The following is a 23913-nucleotide window of genomic DNA, read 5'->3' as shown; positions in this document are numbered from 1 at the left end:
GGCTTATTTTACAGACAAAATGGTTAACAAAATGCACAATGATTATGAAAAATTGATCGGAAACATTACCTATATTATTTTAATATAATTAATAATTTAAAATATGGATCTAATCTGTCATTAGGATACACCAATGAACACAGCATCATTGAGGAAAAATACTATTGCAGCCTCTTAGATTGTATCCCACCTTCCTCTCCTCTCTCCGTGTGTATACACACACACAGAGTAGACATATAACTCAAAACAGTGAACATACAGTATTTAATAATCCTTTGTATTTCCCCACAACAACTTTGTAAGATAGGTTGGATTGAGAGATAATTCTCAACTGGTTTTCATGGGGGGGCCTAAAATTCAATCTCCTGGCTTCTTGGTCAGCACCTCCATCAATACCTGTAAACGACTTCTTCAGCTTGAATCTCAATAATACACGGGGAAAATAATAGATATAAACTTACGGTTAACCGCTCCAAACTCGATTGCAGAAAATATGACTTCAGCAATAGAGTGGTCAACGCCTGGAATGCTCTACCTGACTCCTTTGTTACAGCCTCAAACACCCATAACTTTAACCTTAAACTGTCTAGCGTGGATCTCACCCCATTCCTAAGAGATCCGTAAAGGGGGGCATGGATAAGTGCACCAGCGTGCCTACCATCCCTGTCCTACTGTCCCCATTTATTTATACTCATTTCCTGTGTTCATGTCCATGTTTATACTTATACCTGTTATCTCGTACATGTTTGACAAAATAAATAAGTAAATAAAATCAATACATCTGACTCTCCAGTGGAGTTTACTTCCTAATAAATGTATTTAGGACTGCAGTTTCCCTTTGTTTTCTTTAGGATAACAACGCAGGATTCCCTTGCCGAATGAGAAACTATTAGTTCAACTGCACAGAACAATCTTAAGTCTTTTCTTAATACTGAGGACTAGAAACATAGGAGAGTACTCATTCCCATGCCTGCTTTGCTATCACAATAGCAGAAGGCTGTATTTCCAAGAAAACAGGAAATTTAAATAAGAAAAAACTCAAGAGGTAGCAATTACAAACAAGGTGTTTTGGGCATAAATAATCCTGTGTTCTTTTCTTGACAGCCTGGTTGAGAAATAGCCAAAACCTGAGATGTTGCTTCATTCACAACCCATTTTATTTTTATGGTATTATGTCTTCTCTCTACAAATAGACTACTAGCTTGTCAAGAACTCTCGGTCTAGTTTTGGCCATGAAAAGCTAGCTTTCTCTCCCTTGAAGGACAAATTTGGGTAGCCAATTAAAGCTGAAGTGGTTAAACCCGGGTACTCTCAGGTATGAATTCAGCTTTATTCAGTGCGGGACAATGAAAGGGGGGTGGGTGGGAATTGAATCCCGGCTTTTTCTCTCCATTTCGACCTTACCGGCGCGCCATAGTTTTATCGCTTGAGCGGATTGGCCAGACGGGCGCCCTCGGCCCGATTGGCTAGAAAAATCGCTGTGGGGTCCAGCCTCCCGGGCGTCGATAGGAAAGCAGGCCTGTCCTTCCGAAACCCCGCGTTCCGATTGGCCCGCCGAACTCAGTCCCTGGAAACAGTTCCGGGAAACCCCTCGCGTTGCCGGGATCGCTCTGGCGGTCCATGAGGGGAGGGAAGAGGAGGAGCGCGCGCCATTTGCAGCCGCTGCTCCAGCCGCGCCGCGCAGGTCCCGCTCCGGTGAGTCTTGCCAAGGACGCGCCCGGCCGAGCGAACCCGGTGGCGGCGGCGGAGAGGAGGAGGAGGCGGTGGCAGCAGCGACGGCGGCCGCGCGCGTGCCTTGCGTCGGATGGGGAGGAGGAGGAGGAGGAGGGGGTGGGCGGGGAAGCGGCCGGCAGGGCGAGGCCCAGGCGGCGCTGCGACGGCGCTCCAGGAGCCTTTTGTGGCCGCATCGCGCCTCCGGGCGAGGAAAGGTCCCGCTTTCGCCGGAGGGGGCCCCGCTGAGGGTCGCCTGATCAGCGCGCGCTGGGCCTTCGGCTGCGACCCTGAAGCGAAGGAGAATGAGCGGCGCCCGGCCTCCTTCCCGCCTGGGCCTCGCCCGGCTTGCGCGCTTCACCTCGATCGGAGGAAGGGGGGCGACTCCGCACATTTGGGGCACAGGCGGGGCCGTCCCGTTAACCGCCGGGAAACAACCCTCGGCTTTTGCCCCTCGTCCTCCTCCCGCGGGTGAAAGGCCAGGTTTGAAGCGTTTGCCGCCCGTCGGGTGGCTTTCCTTTAGGAGGAAGCCCGGTGGAAATCAGAATCACCAATAATAAAACACGCGAGGGATGGACGGGTAGGATGGCAAGTCTTAGGCGCCGGCTTGAGATCGGTGGGCTCGCTGGCCGGTAAAATCTGCGGTGTGGATCGAGCCTCCTCTTCGTTCTGTAGGACGACGGCGTTGAAGCACCGATTTCCGAAAAGAAAAAAAAACCCACCCATAACAAAAGCGAACAGTTGCTGCTGCAACTTGCTATTTTTTCCCTCCCCCCCCCTTGTTGGAATCACTGATGCAGCTTTCAGGTTTGTTTTTTAAAAAGGCTGCGGGATATAGTTTTTCAGTTACTTTTCTACACGCCCATCTCTGGTAATGAATAATCTGAAGTTATTTCACTGGGTGGCTTTTGTTTATTTATTTATTTTGTCAAGCATGTATATAAGATAACAGATAGAAGTATAAACATGATTTTGAATACATGAAAAGGATACGAATAGGACAGGGATGGTAGGCGCGATGGTGTGCTCATGCACGCCCCTTACAGACCTCTTAGGAAAGGGCTGAGGTCAACAGTAGACAGTCTAAAGTTAAAGTTTTGGGGGTTTGGGGAAGAAACCACAGAGTCAGGTAACGCATTCCAGGCATTGACCACTCTTGCTGAAGTCATATTTTCTGAAATCGAGTTTGGAGCGGTTTACCTTAAGTTTGTATCTGTTGTTTCATCGTGCATTGATGTGGTTGAAGCTGAAGTAGTCATTGACAGGTAGGACATTGTAGTAGATAATTTTACGTACTACGCTTAGGTCAGACCGAGGCGGCGTAGTTCTAAGTTGCCTAAGCCCAAAATTTCAAGTCTGGTGGCATAATTGTGGGTAGAGGAATGGAGAACTCTTCCTGTGAAATATCTTTGGACTCTCAATTGTATTAATGTCTGATAAGCTGTTTGTTTTTTGTTTTCCCCATGTTGTCAAATTGGGAATGGACCGAAGGTGACTGGATGATAATTCTGGTTCTTGAGGAAAGGGTGAGGCTGTTTGAAAGTGGGAAAATTAGTGCTTCTCATTGGGACAGTACTGCTCACTATTTGGCATAGGAATTCTGAGTGAGTTAAGTTTCTTCTGTGTGTAATATTACAGTATTGTGGTACATTAAGACCACATGGATGTTCTAAGTTTATATTCCTATTTCACTCAATGGAAGTTAAAGATGATAGTGTGGAGGCTAAAGATGATACCATAGAATGCTTTGAAGGCTGTATGGACTCACTGAAGAAGAGCCTAATGCTGGGAACGATTGAGGGCAAAAGAAGAAGGGGACCGCAGAGAATGAGGTGACTGGATAGAATCACTGAAGCAGTCGGCATGAGCTTCAATGGACTCTAGAGGATGGTAGAAGACGGGAAAACCTGGAGGAATGTTGGCCATGGGATTGTGATGGGTCACACACAACTTCGCAACTAACGACACAACAACAATATTTGTAGGAAATAAGGTTAAACCTCAGAAAATGGTTTGATAAGAGTTTCCATACTTTTACTATCTAACCCTGTCATTTTAAAGCAGAGAATAGTGACATAGTTTTTGAAATTCTTGTCAACTTGAAAATTTAAGACCCTCTGTAAATCTTGAATTATGCAGTATTCTTTGGGGTTCCCAACTTTCCATTTGGGAAATTTGAATAGCTGAATAACTTTCTGATGCCAAAATATTCCATATGTATTTTTTGGCAATATAGCTTATGCTTCTGCAGTTAATAGCATATACAATGCATCTTATTTGGAAATTTTATGTGTGTTGGCAAAGCTGCAGCAGTACCACTTTTAATTAAATTTCCTTTGTCATTTCTTCAAGCTTTGTTGTCTTATGAGGATAAGTTAAATCAGGATTTTTAAAATTAGTATTGATTGATAGTTTGGCATTCTATGGACAAAATAAGGACTTGTGGTATGCTTGCAACTTTATTGACTTTAATGCTGTTGATTAATTTTGAGGTAATTTAATGTAGTAGGATTTTTGCTAGCTTTTTAAAGTCAAAGTTAAAATAAACTTTGTGTTACTTTGGTTGTCTTAGGACATGCATTCATTTAAAACCAAAGTCGAGCCATGCCAAGAAGCCGTTGAGCTGGATAGGGTAGTAATTATGGCTGTAGTTTGAATAATTGAGAATAAGCCCCCTTTAATGTATTTTGAATAGATATGGTTATAGTTATACAGTCTTGCACTGATGCAGTCACAATCCCTGTTCTTAAATCAGAAGAAGCAACCTAGCAATCAGTTGCCATTCTCCATGTAACAATTGATAGGAATGTATAAAATACAGAAGACATTCTTTAATAATAGATCTTTCAGGTGGCCTCGCAAAACAGAATTCATCTTGCAAATATCTCTTCACTTTGCCACCAATTTTTATAGTAGCACATAGATTTTGCTGAAGGATGTAATCAGTGCAAATGCGGAAACAGAAGTGGAAAACAGAATGACAACTAGTCTGGAGGATAGAATTAGTTTGAAAGAAGACAGGTAAAAGAAATGTAGAGTTATTATAAATGGAGCATTCTCAGATTTCTTCAGTGTCCTGCTTATGTATGTCATTTCTGACATTGCACTGTATTCTTTTAAGTACTCTCTGTTAACAGTGGTACAAAGTGCAACAATTAAGTTTAGAACTTTAGTAAGAGGCAAAACAGTGCCTGTCAAATGCAGTGAAAGAAAAGTCAGAGGTCTTGTCTGCATCTTGCCTAGTTTCCAGACTTGGGGGGAGGGGGGAGAACCCAGATCACCCTCTAGCTACTTGTTTTGGGTGTTGCCATCAGTATTATGTGAAGTCAAAAGTTAATGGATGAAGGACAAGTATGATAACAGAAAGTCATATGAGGTCTGATAGCAACTTCTCTAGTTGGTGCAAGTCCTGTTCTTCCGTAGCAGAAGGCTGAAAAACTATTGCAGTATCTATATCTGCAGCTTATCTCTTTTTTTTTCTTCCGTTCAATTGTGTCCTATTCTCAGAGACTGCTGGACAAATCCCTGCAGTTTTCTTGGCAAAGTTTTCAGAAGTAGCTTGCCATTGTCTCCTTCCTACAACTGAGAGAGAGGGACTGGTCCAAGGTCACCCAACTGGCTTTGTGCCTAAGGCTGGATTAGAACAGGCAGTCTCCCAGTTTCTATCCTAATGCCTTAACCATCACATCAAACTGGCATTCTCATTCTACTTGAAGACAAATTGTATTTTCTAACATAATGTGGCATCTGTAAGCCAAAGTGATAGTGAATTCCTACATATGGAAAACACTAAAGTTCTGCGTGAAACTGATAATTCGGTGAGCCTTAGATCTCTGGCGCCTTCTGGCACCATGAGAACTAGTGTATTATGTGGTTAAGATAGTGTTTTTCAACTTTGACAACTTTAACATGTGTGGGCAATTCTGAAAGTTGAAGTTGTTAGAGTTGCCAGTGTTGAAAACTACTGGATTAAGATGTTGGACTAAGGGTGGGAGACTTCTAGTCCGCCCTCAGTCAAAGAAACTGAGTGATTTGGGCCAGTCATTCTCATTCAGCCTCACTTACTTCACAGACTTGTTGGGAAAAATAGCAGAAGGGACTGTTTTCATTGCTTGGAGCTTCTGTGACAAAAAGTGAGATATCAATTAAATACATAAAGTTTTGCTAATACAGTATAACAATGAAGATAGTGAATATTTGTTAGAGACCATTCTTGAGTTGCTTATTGCTGATATTCTATGTGAATTTGTTTTGATTATTTAGATATTTGTTTTTTCCATTTAAAAGAATGTTTTTAAAGCGAGAGTAGTGGGATCTTAAATTATTTCCTGGTAAACCTGCATTCATATTATAACCCTTAATACCAGTCAAAACTTTGTAGACTTATTTGAATAAAGAATCTTCTAAATCTGTTTTTACATTGAGGAAGTGTAATATGAATTAAGTGTACCGATAATCTTTTGGTACTTATTAGTTGGGAAAAACTATCACTTCTGTCATAATGGGAGTTGTACTTCGCATCTAGACAATACCAGTTTGATGAACGTTGTTTTAGAATAAGTACTTTCTCTTGTTCTTTTTTGTGCTCCAAATATTTTTTTTAGAGATTACCTTTACTTTAGTAGCATTGCCGTTTTGTTGCGGAAGAGACTTTAAAGAGCATTTCTGTCATTAGGACAACAAAATTATCTAGAAGAAATGTGTATTGTTTAAGTTGATCAAATTCACACCAGTCTTTGTTGGATAATAGTCTTGCTGTTATTGCCATAAAACTATTTAATTTTTGTTCATCTTGAATTATGTTCCTCATTTAAGGAACATATGTGAAGTTATAATTCAAAATAATTCTGTCAGAAGGTTCGGAAAAGCTTCTATTGAGACAATGCTACCATAAGAGGGTAAAGTGCTACTGAGTAGAAGTGGGCACAAAACAGAAAATATGTTCCATTTATGAGACAAACAATTCGTATTGTGGGAGTTAAGGGACATTCTCAGATAGCATGTGGTCCAGCAAAGCTCAAAATTAGATCATTTTGATTGTTCTGTGTTTTAACTTAGAAAAAAAATGCAGAGATGTCTTATGAGGTGAATAAGGCAAAGCCTCTCTTCCCTTCTTCTCCTTCCCTTTGAGTAGTTGCCACTGGGCTTGAATTTAAACAGAGCCAGTATATCTTGCTTTCTCCCCATATTTCTTTCCCCATAGCTGCTGTTGATGGCCTTGCTTTTCCCCCCACTATGGAAGACTTAATGACTCTGTTATCTCTGGGTACCCAAGAGGGTATCCATCCTTTGCATATGCCTATTACTGTGCTGTTGCAAGAAATAACCTTAATTATTTGTGAGAAATTGTTTTTCACTGTTAGATACCCTCAAACTAATGGAATACAGATGTTATCTTAGGAGGTGATGGGAATTATACTCCAACACATCTGGAAGCATCAAGTTGGAGGTGCTTGGTATAAGACTCAGTACAGCTTTTGTTGTCTAAGTACACTGAATTTGGGTGACATGAAGTACATAAATTAGGGCTGTGATTTAAAAATGCTGCAGCTTGAAAGAAATGTAAGATTTATTGGACATTTTGCAAAAATAGAAATTAATTATATTTAATATGCTCATAGTATAGTATATTGATATCTGCAACCAAAATTCATATTGTAATGCAAGTTCTGCAGTTTTATGATTATGGCTTACTAAATGGTTTCTTGACATTGACATAGTGGTGGTTTTAAAAGCAAGCTGGAGTATGAGTTAAGTTTTTTATTTTGACTTGCTTCTAATTATAATGAATGCTTCTGCTTGGAGGGATGCCTTTAAGTTGCATGAAGTATATGAAGATCTAGTTATAGCATTCATAATTTAAAAGCCATAACCTTCGTTCTGTATCTCTTAAATTGAATTGAATGTTTTAGTAAATTCAAGGTTGTTTATCTTTCTGCTAATATGACACAGTTAATCTTTATCTTTAGCAGGGTTTATATTGCCTGTCTGTTGTGGCTGAATAACAAACTCCAGTTCAATACCATCAAATAGGAATTAGAAAAATCCACAAAACTCATTTGAAAAGATAGTGTTTTTTTAATTGATATTTGCCATCTTACTGACTTTTGCATCAAATCTTTCCTGTTGATACTAAAAATTGAAAGTGCAGTCTTTTCTTTAATCTCTAATATGTGACATGCAGAGTTTAATACAAGTTCATCTTGTTTGTATGTGATGTGCAATTTGTTTATTGACTGTTCTACTTTTGCAAACTTAATGTGGCATATTCTTTTTTTCAAAAAAAAATTCCGGAAATCAGCATATGTTGAAGCTGTATGGTGTCTCTTATGTAACAAAATATTGATTTTGAGCATGGAAGGAAGCCAGAAAAATATGGGAAAGATGGAAAGCAAGTATTGATTGACATTTGTATATTTAGCTGGCCTTGTAGAACTTTGTACTGAATACACTGATCAAAAATTTCTGTGAGGCCAAAGGAATAATGGCAGATATTTGTGCAGCCCAGTATCCTTCCCCCCTTTCCTTAACATAAATTAATCACACAAAAATAAAAAGTAGATTCTTTGTACATGAAGTACTTAAAATTGTTCATTTTTCCATGTACATCTTCTGCAGTATTTCAGGACTGTATTTTCTGTTGAAATTAGGCGAGCTGTATTATAAAGGCTTTAAATAAAGAGTTAATGCAAGTCACTGGCAGTATGTTTACAGTTAGTTTAGATAAATGCATTGTCCTTCAAATTAGTTATTTCTGGCTTTATGTAATATAGCTCCTGAATTTTTTCCAGCAGCATAATAAAATGGCTAATCAGGTGAATGGTAATGCGGTACAATTAAAAGAAGAGGAAGAACCAATGGATACTTCCAGTGTTACTCACACAGAACACTACAAGACACTGATAGAGGCAGGCCTCCCACAGAAGGTGGCAGAAAGACTTGATGAAATATTTCAGACAGGTATAATATGCATTTCTTGTTTCTGATTGGTTATAAAAGTGAAGGCCAAAAAAAAATCAAATTTTTTAGGCTTTAAAGATGAAAACTGCTGTATTTTGCACTGTGTAGCTATGAATGTACTGCTGCTTTCACTTTGAGGTTGACTATATCGACAGTACCTTAGGTCTTTAGGACACTGTAACTGTTTCACAGACTCTCCCAAATAAAAGCGGACATTGCTGCCTACTGAATTGTAATTTTTTTCAACATAATAATTTGTTTCTACTTTGCTACCATCACCAATTTATGGTGCTTAGGCTAAACATAGTATTTCAGTAGGTGGTTTAAGGAGGGGAAGTAGCTTGCTTGGCTTGCTTTGGGTCTATATATTTGTCTATATTCTAGTGAATAGTTTTAATTTATTTAAGTCATCATACTGAAGTATTTAGTTTTATGATAATTGCTTGAATCATATTTATCTTACTTTGGAGCAAGTGGCTTGTGTATTTTAAAAAGAGATGACACAAAAGAATTTTAGGATGCACCTACCTTTTTGCCGTGAAAAGAGACAATTTCTCTTCTTTAGTTTGTGTGTGGCGAATATAGTTAGATAAGTAAATAGAATTCCTTCATTCCCTTGCCTCAAATATTTCAGAGAGAAGATTTAACCTGTCTTCTTTTTCTAAAGTCCTAGAATGTTTTTTGCAAGTTTAAGATAATTAAAAAAGAATACCATGTCTGTCTTTATTATGATGGTATTTTGACTCAGGTGGTAACAAAGACGGTGCCAATGAATGTCTGATATGGTAGTGCTGTCTCCTTAGAGAGATACTTCTCTAGGGTTGAACTAAGCTGATATTCACATAGTGGCTTGAGTATAGTTGTTCGAAAAGGGAATGTATAGAAGATACAAGTTCATACTAAAATGTTACTGCCTGGCTTCAATGTATTCGTAGAGCTGTATCTTCATGTGTAAAATTTAATATTTTAGCCCTCTTGGGTCCGTTAATGCAGTTGGATACTTCTCATTTTCATGCCTAGATAATTAAAAATATTTTCATGAGTTTTGTCCATGTACAAGTGACGCAGAGGCTTTCCACCATGCAGGATCAACTCTGAAATTGCAATCTAATGGCTCTGCTGCTATATTTTGTGCTTTAGTGTAGGGTGTTTGAGTATTAAAAACTTTAAATATTAAAAATGCATACATTATATTTCTTGAAAGATTGTTCCAATATCTGATATTTCATCATTTAAATGCAAGTTTAATGGAATTTGCAATGCTCTACATTTTTATAATATGTACTTCTAAGCGTTTCATTATAGAGAAGAAACTGTATCCAAAGCTTTCAGTGTATGTGTATCAGGGCTGGCCCTACTATATGTAGGTCTGTACCTGTGTGCTTAAAATTAAGATATTGAACGTGCATAACAGGGCTCGAAATAATGGAGAGGAAAAGGATGGCAAAAACAAAAAATAGTAATCGTAATACCTACTTTTTGAAAACATCGGGGGAGGGAAATAACATTTTCTGATGAATAGGGAGTGGGCTTTATAAATTATTCCAGTAATTGGTGCAGCACATTTTAGTGAAATGATAGAACTGTTTTCTTATCTATGACTTGTAATGGCTCCATTCAACAGAAAAAAAAAACCTTAAAAGCTCTAAAAACTGATTTTGTATTTAGAAATCTGAGCCAGAGCCTGTTATTTCAAACCCTGATATGTAAGATTATTTTGCTTACAAAAGTATTCCAAAACTTGTGGGAAAATAACTTTTATTCTGTAGTATGACATTATTAGTTAATTAATATTATTTTGATTTTAGCAAAGCACAGTAGGCTTGTGAAACTAACTTGTCTTTATATAGTTAAATTGGAATCTGTAATGTTTTTCTATTTTTAATTTTTTTAGGATTGGTATCTTATATTGATCTTGATGAGAGAGCAATAGATGCTCTCAGGGAATTTAACGAAGAAGGCGCCCTCTCTGTATTACAGCAGTTTAAGGAAAGTGACCTGTCGCATGTACAGGTAAGGTAAGAGCTTCTGTGGTATGAACAAATAGGCCCACAGTGTGGTGTGGTGCAACAAATATGAACAAAAGTGGCTGAATTCAGATTTTTTTTTCTCACAGCAAGACTGTGTTTCCATTCAAATATTAAAAATAAAATAATAGCACTGCATGTGAGTATTAGTGCTTCATATTAGCCTGATAATTGAACTGCTGGTTTGTTTTAATGTTAAAATATCAACTGACGTTATGTTCAAAATACTGGTTGATTCTCAGGGTGTAACAACATTATTCAAGCTTCATTGACTTCAGATTATTTTTAATTCCTTCTGCTTCACTTCTTTCATTAATTATATCCACAGAATAAAAGTGCATTTTTATGTGGAGTTATGAAGACTTATAGACAGAGAGAGAAACAAGGAAGCAAAGTACAGGAATCAACAAAAGGGCCAGACGAAGCAAAAATTAAGGTAACATATATACAGGAAAGCAAATAAAAGTGGAACTTATTCTCAGGAGTAAAGAACTGTATCTCAAAAATTCCTCCAGTAGTTCCTTTTATAATAAACTGTTACTATTGCAAATGTAGATTGGCAGAAATATTGAAAATATAAGACAATGTTGCCTTCTAAGGTAAATTTTGTAAATTGTAGGATTTTGTAGGGAAAAAATGATTGTCATGTTAGAAACTCTTCAGTGGCATGTTAAGAAGAAATCTTACCAGACAGATATAATTCCGTCAGTAGCAAAAGTTATGGGTTTTACCATCCTTAGTTGATATTCTGCATTTCTCTTGCAATCAGTTAAATTTTGCAAATGTGTTCTAGAATATGAAGCAGTGGGGAAAGTGTCCTATTGAAAGAGTTCCTTGAGGTGAAATGTTGTTTTTACCCTATTGACATTAAAAGCTACCTGCTCTCTCTTTTTTCCTTTTAAAAATTCAGGCTTTGTTAGAACGAACTAGTTATACTTTGGATGTGACCACAGGACAACGGAAATATGGTGGTCCTCCCCCAGATACTGTCTTCTCAGGATCTCAGCCTGGCATTGGAACAGAGGTTAGCATATGCAGTTTATATGTCTAAATAAGACCATTTTGACCTTAATAAACAAATTTGAATGCTTACAGGTAGTCCACAATTTACAACTACAATGGAGCCCCAAATTTCTGTTGCTAAGCAAGACAGTTGTTAAGCGAGTTGTGTCCCATTTTACGGCCTCTAAATCACTGCGGTTGTTAAATGAATAGTGTGAATCTGGTTTTCCCCATTGACTTTGCTTATGAGAAGCCAGCTGGGAAGGTCACAAATGGCAATCACATGATCCTGGGATACTGCAACTGAAATAAATACATGCCAGTTGCCAAGTGCCCAAATTTTGATCATGTGATCACAGGTGCTGCAACAGTTTTAGGCGTGAAAACTGGTCATAAATGCTTTTTTCAGTGGTGGTGTACATTGCACAGTCACTAAACAAATGGCTATAAGTTGAGAACTACCTGCATTTTATAAATTAAGAGACAAATAAATCATTAAGTTAAATTTACTAATTTTAAAGTTACTAAGACTGATGGAAATTGCAAAATAGTTTGCTCCAGGAGGTGGAGGTGAATAGTAATAACCCCCTTTGAACAGTAGTAATTATCAGAGTTAAAGTATTGTGATGTAGTGATAGAAATTGTTTTTGAAAACACTTTTCTCTTGTAAGACAGATGACTATGGTTTATGATAATGGAAGCAGTTCATATTTATGACTATTTTCAGTTACCTTTCTGCAAAGGTGCAGGATTCATAATGAAGACTGTACTGTGATACTGGACGTACTGCATATGGCCTATGAAAGCCCTGAGTACAGCTCCCTGGGCACCCCCAAATTAGGTTTAATTTGATAGGAGGAATAAATTAGCAATTGGAGACTCTGAAATTCATATTAACTACCTTTAATTAACTCATTAAAATGTTTCCAAGAAGACTGCATATTCATGACCAGATTAAAAGCTCTAAAGTACCTTTTAGTTCTTGTTAATAAATATTAATTCTCCTTCAGGTTTTTGTTGGAAAAATTCCTAGAGACTTATACGAAGATGAATTGGTGCCACTCTTTGAAAAGGCAGGACCCATTTGGGACTTGCGACTCATGATGGATCCACTTTCTGGACAGAACCGAGGCTATGCTTTTATCACATTTTGTACCAAAGATGCAGCGCAGGAAGCTGTTAAGTTGGTGAGTGTTCTGTCGTAAGACCAAGTACGGTGCAAATTAGAAAGTAAGTGTTCACCTTACAATTTAGAAATTGATAGAGCAAGATACACTGTATAATCTCACTTTTCTCCCTATTTTTTCTCAGTTAAACTGATCCTACTTGGGTGTTTTTGTATTTATAAATAATGTTGGCTGCAATATATAAGTTGCTTGATGATGAGATGGGAGGCATACAAATTTTAAATAAATAAATAGCAAAATATATTTTATTGGAAACTCTAAATCTTGGAGTTTTTAAAACTCTAAATTTTGGGCATGCAAAGATGCAAATACTACTAAATAATGTAAACATCTAGTCATTCAATCAGTATAGGCCAGTAGAGTTTGCTGATATCGGTATTTTAATAAGCATTCATGAGAAATGTTTAATTGTTTTTCTTTCAGTGTGATAACTATGAAATCCGACCTGGGAAACACCTTGGTGTATGCATCTCAGTGGCAAATAATAGGCTATTTGTTGGATCAATTCCAAAAAATAAAACAAAGGAGAATATACTAGAAGAATTCAGCAAAGTCACAGGTAAGGAGATGCAGGCATTGGCTTCTGTAAAAAAAGGCTTCACTTTAATGTAGCTTAATATCTAAATTTAGAGGGCACCAGATTCCTGGGTGACTGTGTGAGGCTTACAGATTTTTTAAAATGCCAATAAAAATATGTATATAAAAAAGAAACCTGGCTGACAGGAAAATAATACACTAGACTACAACAAATTAAATCATGTCTAAAAATAATGAAATGCTAAATAAGCTTTCGTAAAGCAAAAGGTTTAGGGCAATAATTATGATTCTGAACTTAATTTTAGGTTATATGTAGGTTTTCATATGAAAGTCTCACTAATTTGGCAGAAGATGAGCTGCTTTCATTTGTGAATTTTCAATCCATCGCCAATCACAATACATTATTCTGTCTATTTTCATTTTTGCTATTATTGTTTTTTAATGTTTTTATTTGGTGGTCTGTGACTGCAATAAAAATTGATTGATTTTCATTTTGGCATAATGGCAATAGAATAAATTGTCCTTGCATTGTTCATACCAAAAACAATAATAGTTAAAATAGAGGTGTACACAAAACAGGAAACAAAGCAGGCCGTATTTGAATCATTCTGCTGAACAATCTTGATTGTTTTATGTAGTTTGGGGATGGACAGACGTTGAAACATTTTGAGTATTTTGTTTTTGCTTTCAAACAAAACCCATGCAACATACACATTTTCTCTAGCTTTGAATGCCCAAACAGTTTGCTTCGAGGTTCTTTTCTGCAACTGGAAATTTTTAAACTATCAAGTTTTACTCTGAAAAACATGGCACATTTTTGAACTAGAGACACTTTTCACACTTTTAGTTTAAGACACTTTAGTTGTTTAGGATGGATTGAAAGAGCAAGGACAGCAACTCCATTTTCCAAAGAATTGATACATTGCACCAGGGCTGCAAGCAGTTGCATCTTTCATGAGGTAGTCTACAAATAGTGATGAGATCAGTAACATTTTCATATTTCCTGTAGCAGAAAAGCTTGGAAAATGGTTCAAAATAATATATCAAAATCTAGCCAGGCCACTTGAAGTAGAATTCCTACCAGTGATTCAGAAGACAATTTCCTTATTCTGAATACCTGATGTTGGCTAGGTAGTAGTTAAGGGAATGAGTCTGTTTTTGCCACTTTATAAAAACGACAGTCATGAGCTGTGATTGTTCCATTTCTGTGCTGGGTCAGGGAGCATCACCTTTTTATCTCTCTGCCAGAAGCAAATGTAGTATTGCAACAGTAAATAGAGTAAAAAGAACAACTTTGTAGAATCCTAAGAATTTCCTTTATGCTCCCCAAAAGGTGTATTTTCACAGTGCATTAGTTAAGAAAATCAAGTCTCCAGCATACTTAGTAGTCTATCTTTTTTTAAATTAGCTTTTCAAATGAGAAAAGTTTTACTCTTCCGTAATTTATCAGGTGTTTTCTTAACAGAGGGTTTAGTTGATGTAATCCTATATCATCAACCTGATGATAAAAAGAAGAATCGGGGGTTCTGCTTCCTTGAATATGAGGATCACAAATCAGCAGCTCAAGCTCGACGCCGATTGATGAGTGGGAAAGTGAAAGTCTGGGGAAATGTTGTGACAGTGGAATGGGCTGACCCAGTAGAGGAGCCAGATCCAGAAGTCATGGCAAAGGTAGTAAAGTAGTAGCTAAATCGGCATGATGTGAATTAAAATTCACCAAGAGATTTATTTTTTCCCTTTCTGATTATCTCTAGAATACCTGTTTAACTTGTTGGGGAGGGGGGAGGCTAGGCCATTTTGCACTCAGAAGGGATAAACTGACAAGAGTGCCATTATGTATGTGTATATTTTTATACATATAAACAATATAGGATTTGTATCTGGTGAAAAGTAATTTCTAGGTGTTTTCAAAGATGGTTATTCTAAACATCATGGATCCTTTTTTTCTGGATTACATGCTGAACCACACCGTTGCAGCACACTCTGTTTTTCATTAGTTTGATAGCTGAGTTAGAAAGTAGAGTATTTGCTAATCAATACCTATTGTTTAGAAATAGGCATTGTTAAAATTGAGAAAAAGGGAAATATTATCATCTTCCAAATGGAATCTGAAGAGGGAGGGGTGAAGAGTTTTACTGAACAATTTCTATAGAATAAACATTGTTAAATATTCTTTTAGTTGCCACTGTTCATAGCGAAGGTAAAGATAAGAGTTGAAAAAACTTTTATAATCGAGATAGCTAGAAATCTTTGTTTAGGATGTACTGTTCTTTGGGCAGTTTTGCACGACTGAATAGGTCCTGAATGAATGTGAGGGTTGTTTTCCAGAGCAGCATGACTGGAAACCATCATCCAAGGTTTTTTTTTTAAGGCTGCTGTGACATCTTCCCACCTGAACAAGGTAGAAAGGGAGCAAGTTAGGCACTTACCCTAATTCTGGTATCTCATAGCTTAGAAAAAACTGTCAATCCTCACTAATGACACAGTAATCTCAAAACAGTTTACTGCACTGCAAAAGTTGCTGTGGTTTCTGTAGTTTAATAATTCTGTCTTGACTGTTTTGTCTAAGGATAATCTCAAGCACAAGGGGGATTTGGCCTTACAGATAGCTTAAAAATATTTTAAATAAATGCCAGTTTTCTTGACAGGTGAAAGTTCTATTTGTGAGGAATTTGGCCACTACAGTGACAGAGGAAATATTGGAGAAATCATTTTCAGAGTTTGGAAAGCTGGAAAGAGTGAAGAAATTAAAAGATTATGCTTTTGTTCATTTTGAAGATAGGGGAGCAGCAGTTAAGGTAGGTAACATTGTTATTAAGCAAAATTAGGTCGCCCAGAACTTACAGAAAATCTTCTCAAAAGCAGCCTTTTTTTTCATATGGGTTAATATGAGAATGGGTTATAATAAGATGTCCTCTTGTAGATAGTTGTGCTACCATTTCCTGTCTGTTCCTATCATTTATTCCTTGGTTTGCTAAACAAGAAACATGCTTCTTCTACTGTTTTGTCTTTATTGCAAAAATAGTTACGGTGCATAGATCTTCCTATGGAGCAACCTGAGACTTCCTTTACTTACTAAGTAAGAAAAGTTAATGCTAATACAACTTTTATCTTTTACACAGTTTCTCCAAGGGTAACTTCTATCCACTTCCCGCATTGAACTCAGATTTATTCTGACAAAAAATACTATATAGTTGCATAGTAATGGCCTTTTGGCAACTTTCACCTTCCATTTTTATTCCAATAATCAAAGTAATAATGACTTCTCTATTGTAGTGATAGAAAAAAGAATATTAGTGGATTAAGATAACTCTGTTTGGATTTCATGATTCCTTCCTTTCATTGCAGATTAATGTTTGCTAATTCCCCTCTTGGAGGGGGGCGGCTCTGTCAGTAGTGAAAGATCAGGTTCTGGAAGGTCCAATTAAAGTGATTTATTACTAATCATGTCTAGGCACAGGAATCTCCTTAACTAACAGTTAGCACCTGCTTGAGATTAGATAAGGGTCAACAGAATTCAAGGAAGGATGGACTTAGTTCGCTTACAGCTACATAGGGATTTGAGGCTACATGTTCCCCCTTTTAACTCCATCTCTAGGTTTTGCCACTCCTTCTACAGGTCCTCGGGGACATGTAGGGGCTAATTTGGGAAGAAAGGACAGACAATTTATTTTTAAGTTCTTTGTGCATTAAATGATATTACAATGATAATACTGTTGGGGAGCCCCAGATTTAAATCTACCATCATCTACAGAAGCTCAGACAGACGTTTAGAGTTTGACTGTTTCGGGGCGGGGGGTCAGTGAGGGAGAGATATTGAGCACCCATATGGAATGTGGAATATATTAATATTGCAGGTTTCTATTTCTTGGTTTTTAAAAACTATTCTTTCTCACAATAGGTTTTAAAAATTTTATAAAGCAAATATTACAGCTGCATTTAGAGCCTTGCAACTTCAAATTCTAGGGGAAGGCTTCCATCTCATGCACTGTTTGTCTGTTTGTCCCAAAATTTCTCTTTCCTCTCAGCCTTGTATGCTCCCAAAAGGCAAGGCAAGAATTGCAGACTTTCCTGTTGCATTGTTTCTTACAAGGGCCTGTGTATTTCATTTTCCTCCCAGGAAAGGTTTGCCGTCTTATTTTGAAACAAAAGAGCTAAAATGAGAAATGCAGTACGTAAAAGTTGGGATTGTGTAGGTTGGAAAATATTTGGACTTGGGACCTGAAAGGTGGGAAATGCCGAAGTGACATTATGCTCTCAAATACAATTTAAATGTCTTTTTTTTTCCCCTTTCAAAACAGGCCATGAATGAAATGAACGGAAAAGAGATAGAGGGGGAAGAAATTGAAATAGTGTTAGCCAAGCCTCCAGATAAGAAAAGAAAAGAACGCCAAGCTGCCAGACAAGCCTCTAGAAGTACTGCGTAAGTGTTAAAACTTCAGTAAACTGAAATCTAGCTGTAAAGGCACAGTCAGATTATTATACTTTCCTCCAGATGGAACACTTAATTTGCTCAGTCCCGTCTACTGAAATTTACTCCGACTTGTAACAAGGCTGGAGAATTGTACAAGTTAAGGTGTACTAATTGATATATGATAGTGCCAACAAGAAAAAAATACCCACATTAGTGCTCCTCCCATGGGCTGGAGAGGTAGAGGCCAATTTTGTCAGAGGGCTTAGAGCTGCAGATGACGTAGAGCAAATCCATCAATATGTTTAAAAGTAATCGTTCCCATAGCAAATCTAGTGTAGCTTCCTGGGAAGTTCAGTGGAGAAAGCAGTAGGCCGCGACCCCTTTCCTCTGTCCTCATCTGCTTAAATCAGAAAAGTTATTCTCTTTCTAAACTGGATTCTTTAAATTAGAAAAAAACTTGAGACAGATGTTGTTGAAAAAATACACCATAAATGTGTTGTTATTTTTCCCCCTCCTCACTAGGTATGAAGACTATTATTACTATCCTCCACCTCGTATGCCACCTCCTATTAGAGGCCGAGGTCGTGGAGGGAGAGGCGGCTATGGCTATCCCCCAGATTACTATGGCTATGAAGATTATTACGATGATTATTATGGCTATGACTATCATGACTACCGTGGTGGCTACGAAGATCCTTACTATGGCTATGATGATGGCTATGCTATAAGAGGAAGAGGAGGAGGAGGAGGAAGGGGTGGGCGAGGCGCACCTCCACCACCTAGGGGGCGGGGAGCACCACCATCAAGAGGTAGAGCTGGCTATTCCCAGAGGGGGGCACCCATGGGACCACCAAGAGGAGCCCGGGGCGGGAGAGGGGGCCCTGCTCAGCAGCAGAGAGGACGTGGTGCTCGTGGAGCGAGGGGCAATCGTGGGGGCAACGTGGGAGGCAAGAGAAAAGCGGATGGGTACAACCAACCTGATTCCAAGCGCCGTCAGACCAACAACCAGCAGAACTGGGGCTCGCAGCCTATCGCTCAGCAGCCGCTTCAACAAGGTGGAGACTATGCCGGTAACTATGGTTACAATAATGACAACCAGGAATTTTATCAGGATACATATGGGCAGCAGTGGAAGTAAGACCAATAAGGAGGGCATGGGAATATTGACAAGATAAAAATTTGGCTATAGTTTTACATCCTTCCAAAAAAAAAAAATTGGCTTATTGTTCCATACTTCAATAGTGATTGGCTGCCATGTGTATTGGGCTGAAGAATCACTCTATTATGTATATATTCAAGTCTTTTTTCCCCTCCTTTTCTCATAAATGCACTTGGACATTACTGAGCTTGCAGATTTCCCAAACATAGTTTGGGGATACAATGCTTTTTATCGTTTTAGGCTTCATTTTAGCAGTTTTATCAGCAAGGATGGGCAACACTGTTAAATCATGATTTTTGCAAACCTTCTGTTTTTGGACAGTTTCTTTTCTTTCTTTTTCCCTCTTTTCTTTTTGGATTTGGGATAGATTACGTAGGCTTCTGCTGTACATAAAATAAAGCTAGTACTTTGTCTCCGTAGTTTTAAAGAATTTAAAAAAAATTAAGTTTTCTTGTATTGAAAATAACATGATTGTATGTTTTGCATTCCTAGAAGTAGGTTAACTGTGTTTTTAAATTGTTATGACTTCACACCTTTTTGAAAATCTGCCCTACAAATTTGTTTGGCCTAAACGTCAAATCCGTGGCAATTTGTTCCTTGATGTGATTGTATTTCCAATTTCTTGTTCATGTAAGATTTCAATAAAACTCAAAAACCTATTCAAAACATTACCTATTTCAAATTCCATTGTGTCCTAAAAGATTATTTTATTGGTAATCCTTGCAAGAAACATTTTTTAAAAAACTGCCTATGTGAGTGATCAAATTCATGAAAAATTCTTGCGATTTCCAACATTTGGCATTGGTGGCATGTGAGTCAGTGCTAGGTCCAGTAAAATCAAATTGAAATGTATTAATTGATACTGTAATCTGGTTGCATTTAACAGTGAATTGGTTGCTTTCTTAACAACTTTTAAGTACATCTGAAAACTTGCATTTAAGCCCTTTTTCAATCAGTTGCAAAAGATACTGTGTATGAAGACAGCCCATAAATTTAACCTATCTCACATTATTCATATGGATCATATCCAATACCTCCAGCACAATTGGATAATTCTCAACTGTAAAACAACAATAACATGGTCAGTTTTACCTTAAAGAGACTGATTCGAACAAAGATATGAATTTGGTTGTAAATTTTTAAACAAATGTAAAAACTTGATGTTAGAGATAACTAATATTAATAAAAAACAGATAGATTTCACATCTTGTCAAAGGAGTGATTTCAAATGCAAATTTCCATTAATTTGGGATATTGCTAGTTTTTTTCTACTCAGGCTATTTCCATTCATTTTTTGTGTGAACCATTTTGTATTGATTTTTAACATACGTTTGATTCTCATCTCATGCTTGTTTCATCTGTTGTCTTTGCACTTTTCTATGTTGCTGTGATGTGCATTTGGGATTTTTTTGGGGGAAAAAATCAGACATTTGAAATTTATAAGATTGGCCATCCTGAATTTTCATAATAAATAGCCCCTTATTTATGGATTTGCATTTGATTAGATCATAGAGAAAAAAATCAAGTAATTGGACTTGCTTCAGGCTTTTTCTGATAGGAAGAATTAGTGGTTTTCTTCCTACATTTTGTTGAGGGTCAAGAAGATAATTGGGTTTGTAATTCATTGTCTTGAGAGAAGAAAATGTTTTTGAAAGTTATTTTTTTGAAGGTCAGCCAGTAAGAGTGGAGAGGCCTTTTTAAAAAAAAAAATCCTAAATCTAAACTATGTTGATAGAAACTGACCAATATTATGATCAAATGAAATATTGTAGCTAGATGTATTTATTTTTATCTGAATAAAGTTCAGAATGTACACACTGAGGCTTTTATATGGCTTCATGGCTGGCTTTTTAATAATTTTTTAAGTCTTTTTAAAAATGGTTTATCAATTGTTTAGCAGTCAGCCCTCCCCTCCCCCCAGTTGAATGGTATGCTGATCTATGAAACAAACTGAGCTTTAAATATATGCCTCAATGAAAAAAAAGTCATTAGTTCTTTTATTGTTATGGATCATAAAGACTGTAGAAAAATAAGCAGCAGCTTTGTATTGACATGAAAATATCTGAATCAGAATTTAGAAGGAATTGGACTTTTAATACACACATATTGTTCTGTAATGAGAAATCTTGTGATGTGTTTGTTATTCTTACCAAAATACTAAGCTGTAAAAATCCTCAAAGCAAATGCAATTTTATGTGCTGTATTTTTTTAACTTCTGGTAGCCCTTCCAAGTAGCATAACATACATACTTGGCCTAACTTGATTGGTAACACAAACTGCAGTTCCATCTGTCCAGTAAATATCATTTCAGATTTTATATTTTAAAGACAGAAGTATATTGTCTGAATATTTCAGTGGTATCCATATTCAGTCAAGAGGCGCTAAAGACTTTTCAGTTTTTCAATTATATACCATGCACTATGGCTTAAAGAAATGCACATTTTAGATCCTCTTCTACTAATAACTAAAAATTCAAGTGCAATCCAAAATATATTTTGTTGATTTGTGTCTTGACCTTTGTTCATCAAAGCAATCCGAGGGAAGAAAACTCCTATTATGCAAGAATCTCATGCCTTTTTGTCTTCAAGATGGGGGAGGAATCATGAAATGGGATATTTGATCACTCATTTATAGCAGTTGCTTCAATGTCATTATTGACACCAAGGTGATTTTGGAAACAAACAAAAAAACAAAACCTGATGCCAGAGTTTTGGTACTTCAAAAACTTTTATCCAAAGATTTATACAAATTCTTAATTGTTTAGAATCCCACATTGTCTCATTAAATGAGTTTCAACTCAAAAGTTAACCAATTTCCTGAGAACCATTCTTCATGAAAGGAAATGTCTAAAAACGTTTAAAGGTTTAATTGTTCTAGGCTTATAGTTTCTTTGGTAGATTTGGGGTTTTTTTTCTCTCTAAGTAATGATACCAACTGTAGTAACATAAACTATTTTGAAAATATTTCTTCAGAATTTCTGTTAAAATCCAAAAGAATTGGGAGAACATTTTAAGTTTAACAAATCCACTGTGAATAACTGCCTCGTTTATCAAAGCCTGTTTATATTTTCACCCTCTGCATCTGTATGCCTTTCTTTGAACTCATTTGCATTTTAAACATTAAAAAAACATGCTTATAAGTAAAGCTATAATGAGCAAAGTGAGGAAATTATGAAAATATCTTCATATAGAAGGGAGATCTTACAATTGGAGTCTTTATGCAAAAAAACAAACCTTGGAACTTCATTATGGCTTTTTTTTGCCTTGGCTGTGCATGATTTGGATTCTTGTAATTGTGAACAAATGAGCCAGAATTTTTTCAACGCTTGCATATAATCTCTCAATTTAAATTTGGAATTATTTCATAAAATATTAACAGACAAAACTAAGGTTTGTCTCTGAATTGGATTCTTAATGCCTCAAAGTTTTGTAAGGCCAGAATTACAGGCTGTGATTCTCATTTCTCTCAAAATGGAGGTTTCTCTTAGGGCAAACATGTTGAGCTGTTTTACATAGCAAATTTGATCGTCTTACCAAATACAGACTGGCTCATCAAGAGGCATGTGATTTTTGTCCCAAGAGGCATACCGTTGGAATGGAAAAACTATTAAGACTGTAAAAAGGAGGTTACCAGAAGCTCTGAATGACCATTCGGAATATATTGCTCTATCTACATTTTCTAATGTTATCCAGAAATCTGCCAGTGTAACTTCTGTTTTAACTCCTTCCTTTTATTACCTGACTATCAGGGAAGCGTGGTTGATGTCACGATGTCGACTTGCTAGGTGGGGTTCGCAGGGACAGTAACCATTGGAGTTATCGGTAAGAGAATTTTCTTTTCTCGTTTTTATTTCAAAATAGGAGCCTGCCCTCCCTCTGCCCCCCCGGGGTGGGGGGGTGATGGTATTGCTATTCCCCCTCTCCTCCAGGGATTTTAAATCATTTTGTGGGGAAGGGGTCTTTTTTCTTTTTTATAGATGCCTGGCTAATTGTACGTGAGAGAGGTGAGTTTGGATATGATCCTGCCAGTTATGACAGATGCATAGATTTGAGTAAGTGCCTAAGAGCATAAAGGGAAGATTTTTTTCAGGGGTATCTAGTGCTTCACGCGAAAAGAGTTTTTGTAAAACCCAGCTAAGGTTTGACGTTTGTAGTTAAAATGTCCTGAAGTGTACTGGGCTGACATGTTTACCTTTTCCTCAATATAGTGGCCAAACCTTTTTGAAATATTGATGGAGGGACGAGTAGGAAAAGAGCTGTCGTCACGTTAACCTCTTTTCTTAGTGGGATTGTTTCATAATAGTCCCATGGTTCAAATAACACAAAATCCAATTACAGGTTGTCCTTGACTTATGACCCCAATGTTTTCCATTGCTAAGCAAGATAGTTAAACAAGTTTTGCCTCCCACAAGCTGTCAAGTGAATCGCTGCAGTAGTTAAGTTATAAGCCAAGGTGGCGCAGTGGTTAGAGTGCAGCACTGCAGGCTACTTCAGCTGACTGCTAGCTGCAGTTCGGCAATTCAGTTCCCACTGGCTCAAGGTTGACTCAGCCTTCCATCCTTCCAAGGTCGGTAAAATGAGAACCCAGATTGTTGGGGGCAATAGACTGACTCTGTAAACCGCTTAGAGAGGGCTGTAAAGCATGGTGAAGCGGTATATAAGTCTAAGTGCTATGGCTATTAATTTGGCTCTCCATTGTCATTGCTTGTCAGAAGGTCACAAAAAGTGATTGCATGATCCCGGGGCACTGCAGCTGTCATAAATATGAACCAGTTGACAAGCATCCAAATTTTGGTCATGTGACCAAGTGGAGGCTGCAACAGTCATAAATGTGAAACTGGTCATAAGTCACTTTTCAATGCCATAGTAAGTTCAAATCAGTCACTAAATGAATGTTTGTAAGTCAAGGACTACCTAT

At 37.4% G+C, this 23913-nt stretch overlaps 1 protein-coding gene across 5 annotated transcripts; it reads left to right on the top strand.

Annotated features, from left to right (window-relative positions):
- Positions 1-1590: 1590 nt before the first annotated feature.
- Positions 1591-22604, top strand: HNRNPR (heterogeneous nuclear ribonucleoprotein R). 5 transcript variants are annotated; one of them, XM_032228042.1, is made up of 11 exons: positions 1591-1695; positions 8505-8670; positions 10565-10683; positions 11026-11133; positions 11608-11721; positions 12710-12886; positions 13310-13445; positions 14874-15094; positions 16072-16221; positions 17725-17846; positions 18360-22604. In XM_032228042.1, exons 1-11 carry the CDS (start codon positions 1621-1623, stop codon positions 18973-18975), a joined length of 2004 nt encoding a protein of 667 aa, XP_032083933.1. In that variant the 5' UTR covers positions 1591-1620; the 3' UTR covers positions 18976-22604. The 5 variants fall into 5 exon arrangements, with proteins under 5 accessions (XP_032083933.1, XP_032083934.1, XP_032083932.1 ...); XM_032228043.1 differs by having other exon boundaries at positions 1595-1695; positions 8502-8670; positions 14889-15094; XM_032228041.1 differs by having other exon boundaries at positions 1595-1695; positions 8502-8670.
- Positions 22605-23913: the final 1309 nt, after the last annotated feature.

Source organism: Thamnophis elegans, chromosome 12, assembly GCF_009769535.1.
Source record: "Thamnophis elegans isolate rThaEle1 chromosome 12, rThaEle1.pri, whole genome shotgun sequence".
Lineage (NCBI taxonomy): Eukaryota > Metazoa > Chordata > Lepidosauria > Squamata > Colubridae > Thamnophis > Thamnophis elegans.
This window is presented reverse-complemented; position numbering and strand designations above follow the sequence as displayed.

What these genes read in the sequence shown, in the direction of transcription:
- HNRNPR (XM_032228041.1), top strand. Translation starts at nt 1,621, where the DNA reads ATGAGGGGAGGGAAGAGGAGGAGCGCGCGCCATTTGCAGCCGCTGCTC. An exon ending in GCCGCGCAGGTCCCGCTCCG is followed by an intron (nt 1,696 to 8,501) that starts GTGAGTCTTGCC and finishes AATTTTTTCCAG; the next exon opens with CAGCATAATAAAATGGCTAA. An exon ending in CAAGCCTCTAGAAGTACTGC is followed by an intron (nt 17,847 to 18,359) that starts GTAAGTGTTAAA and finishes CCTCCTCACTAG; the next exon opens with GTATGAAGACTATTATTACT.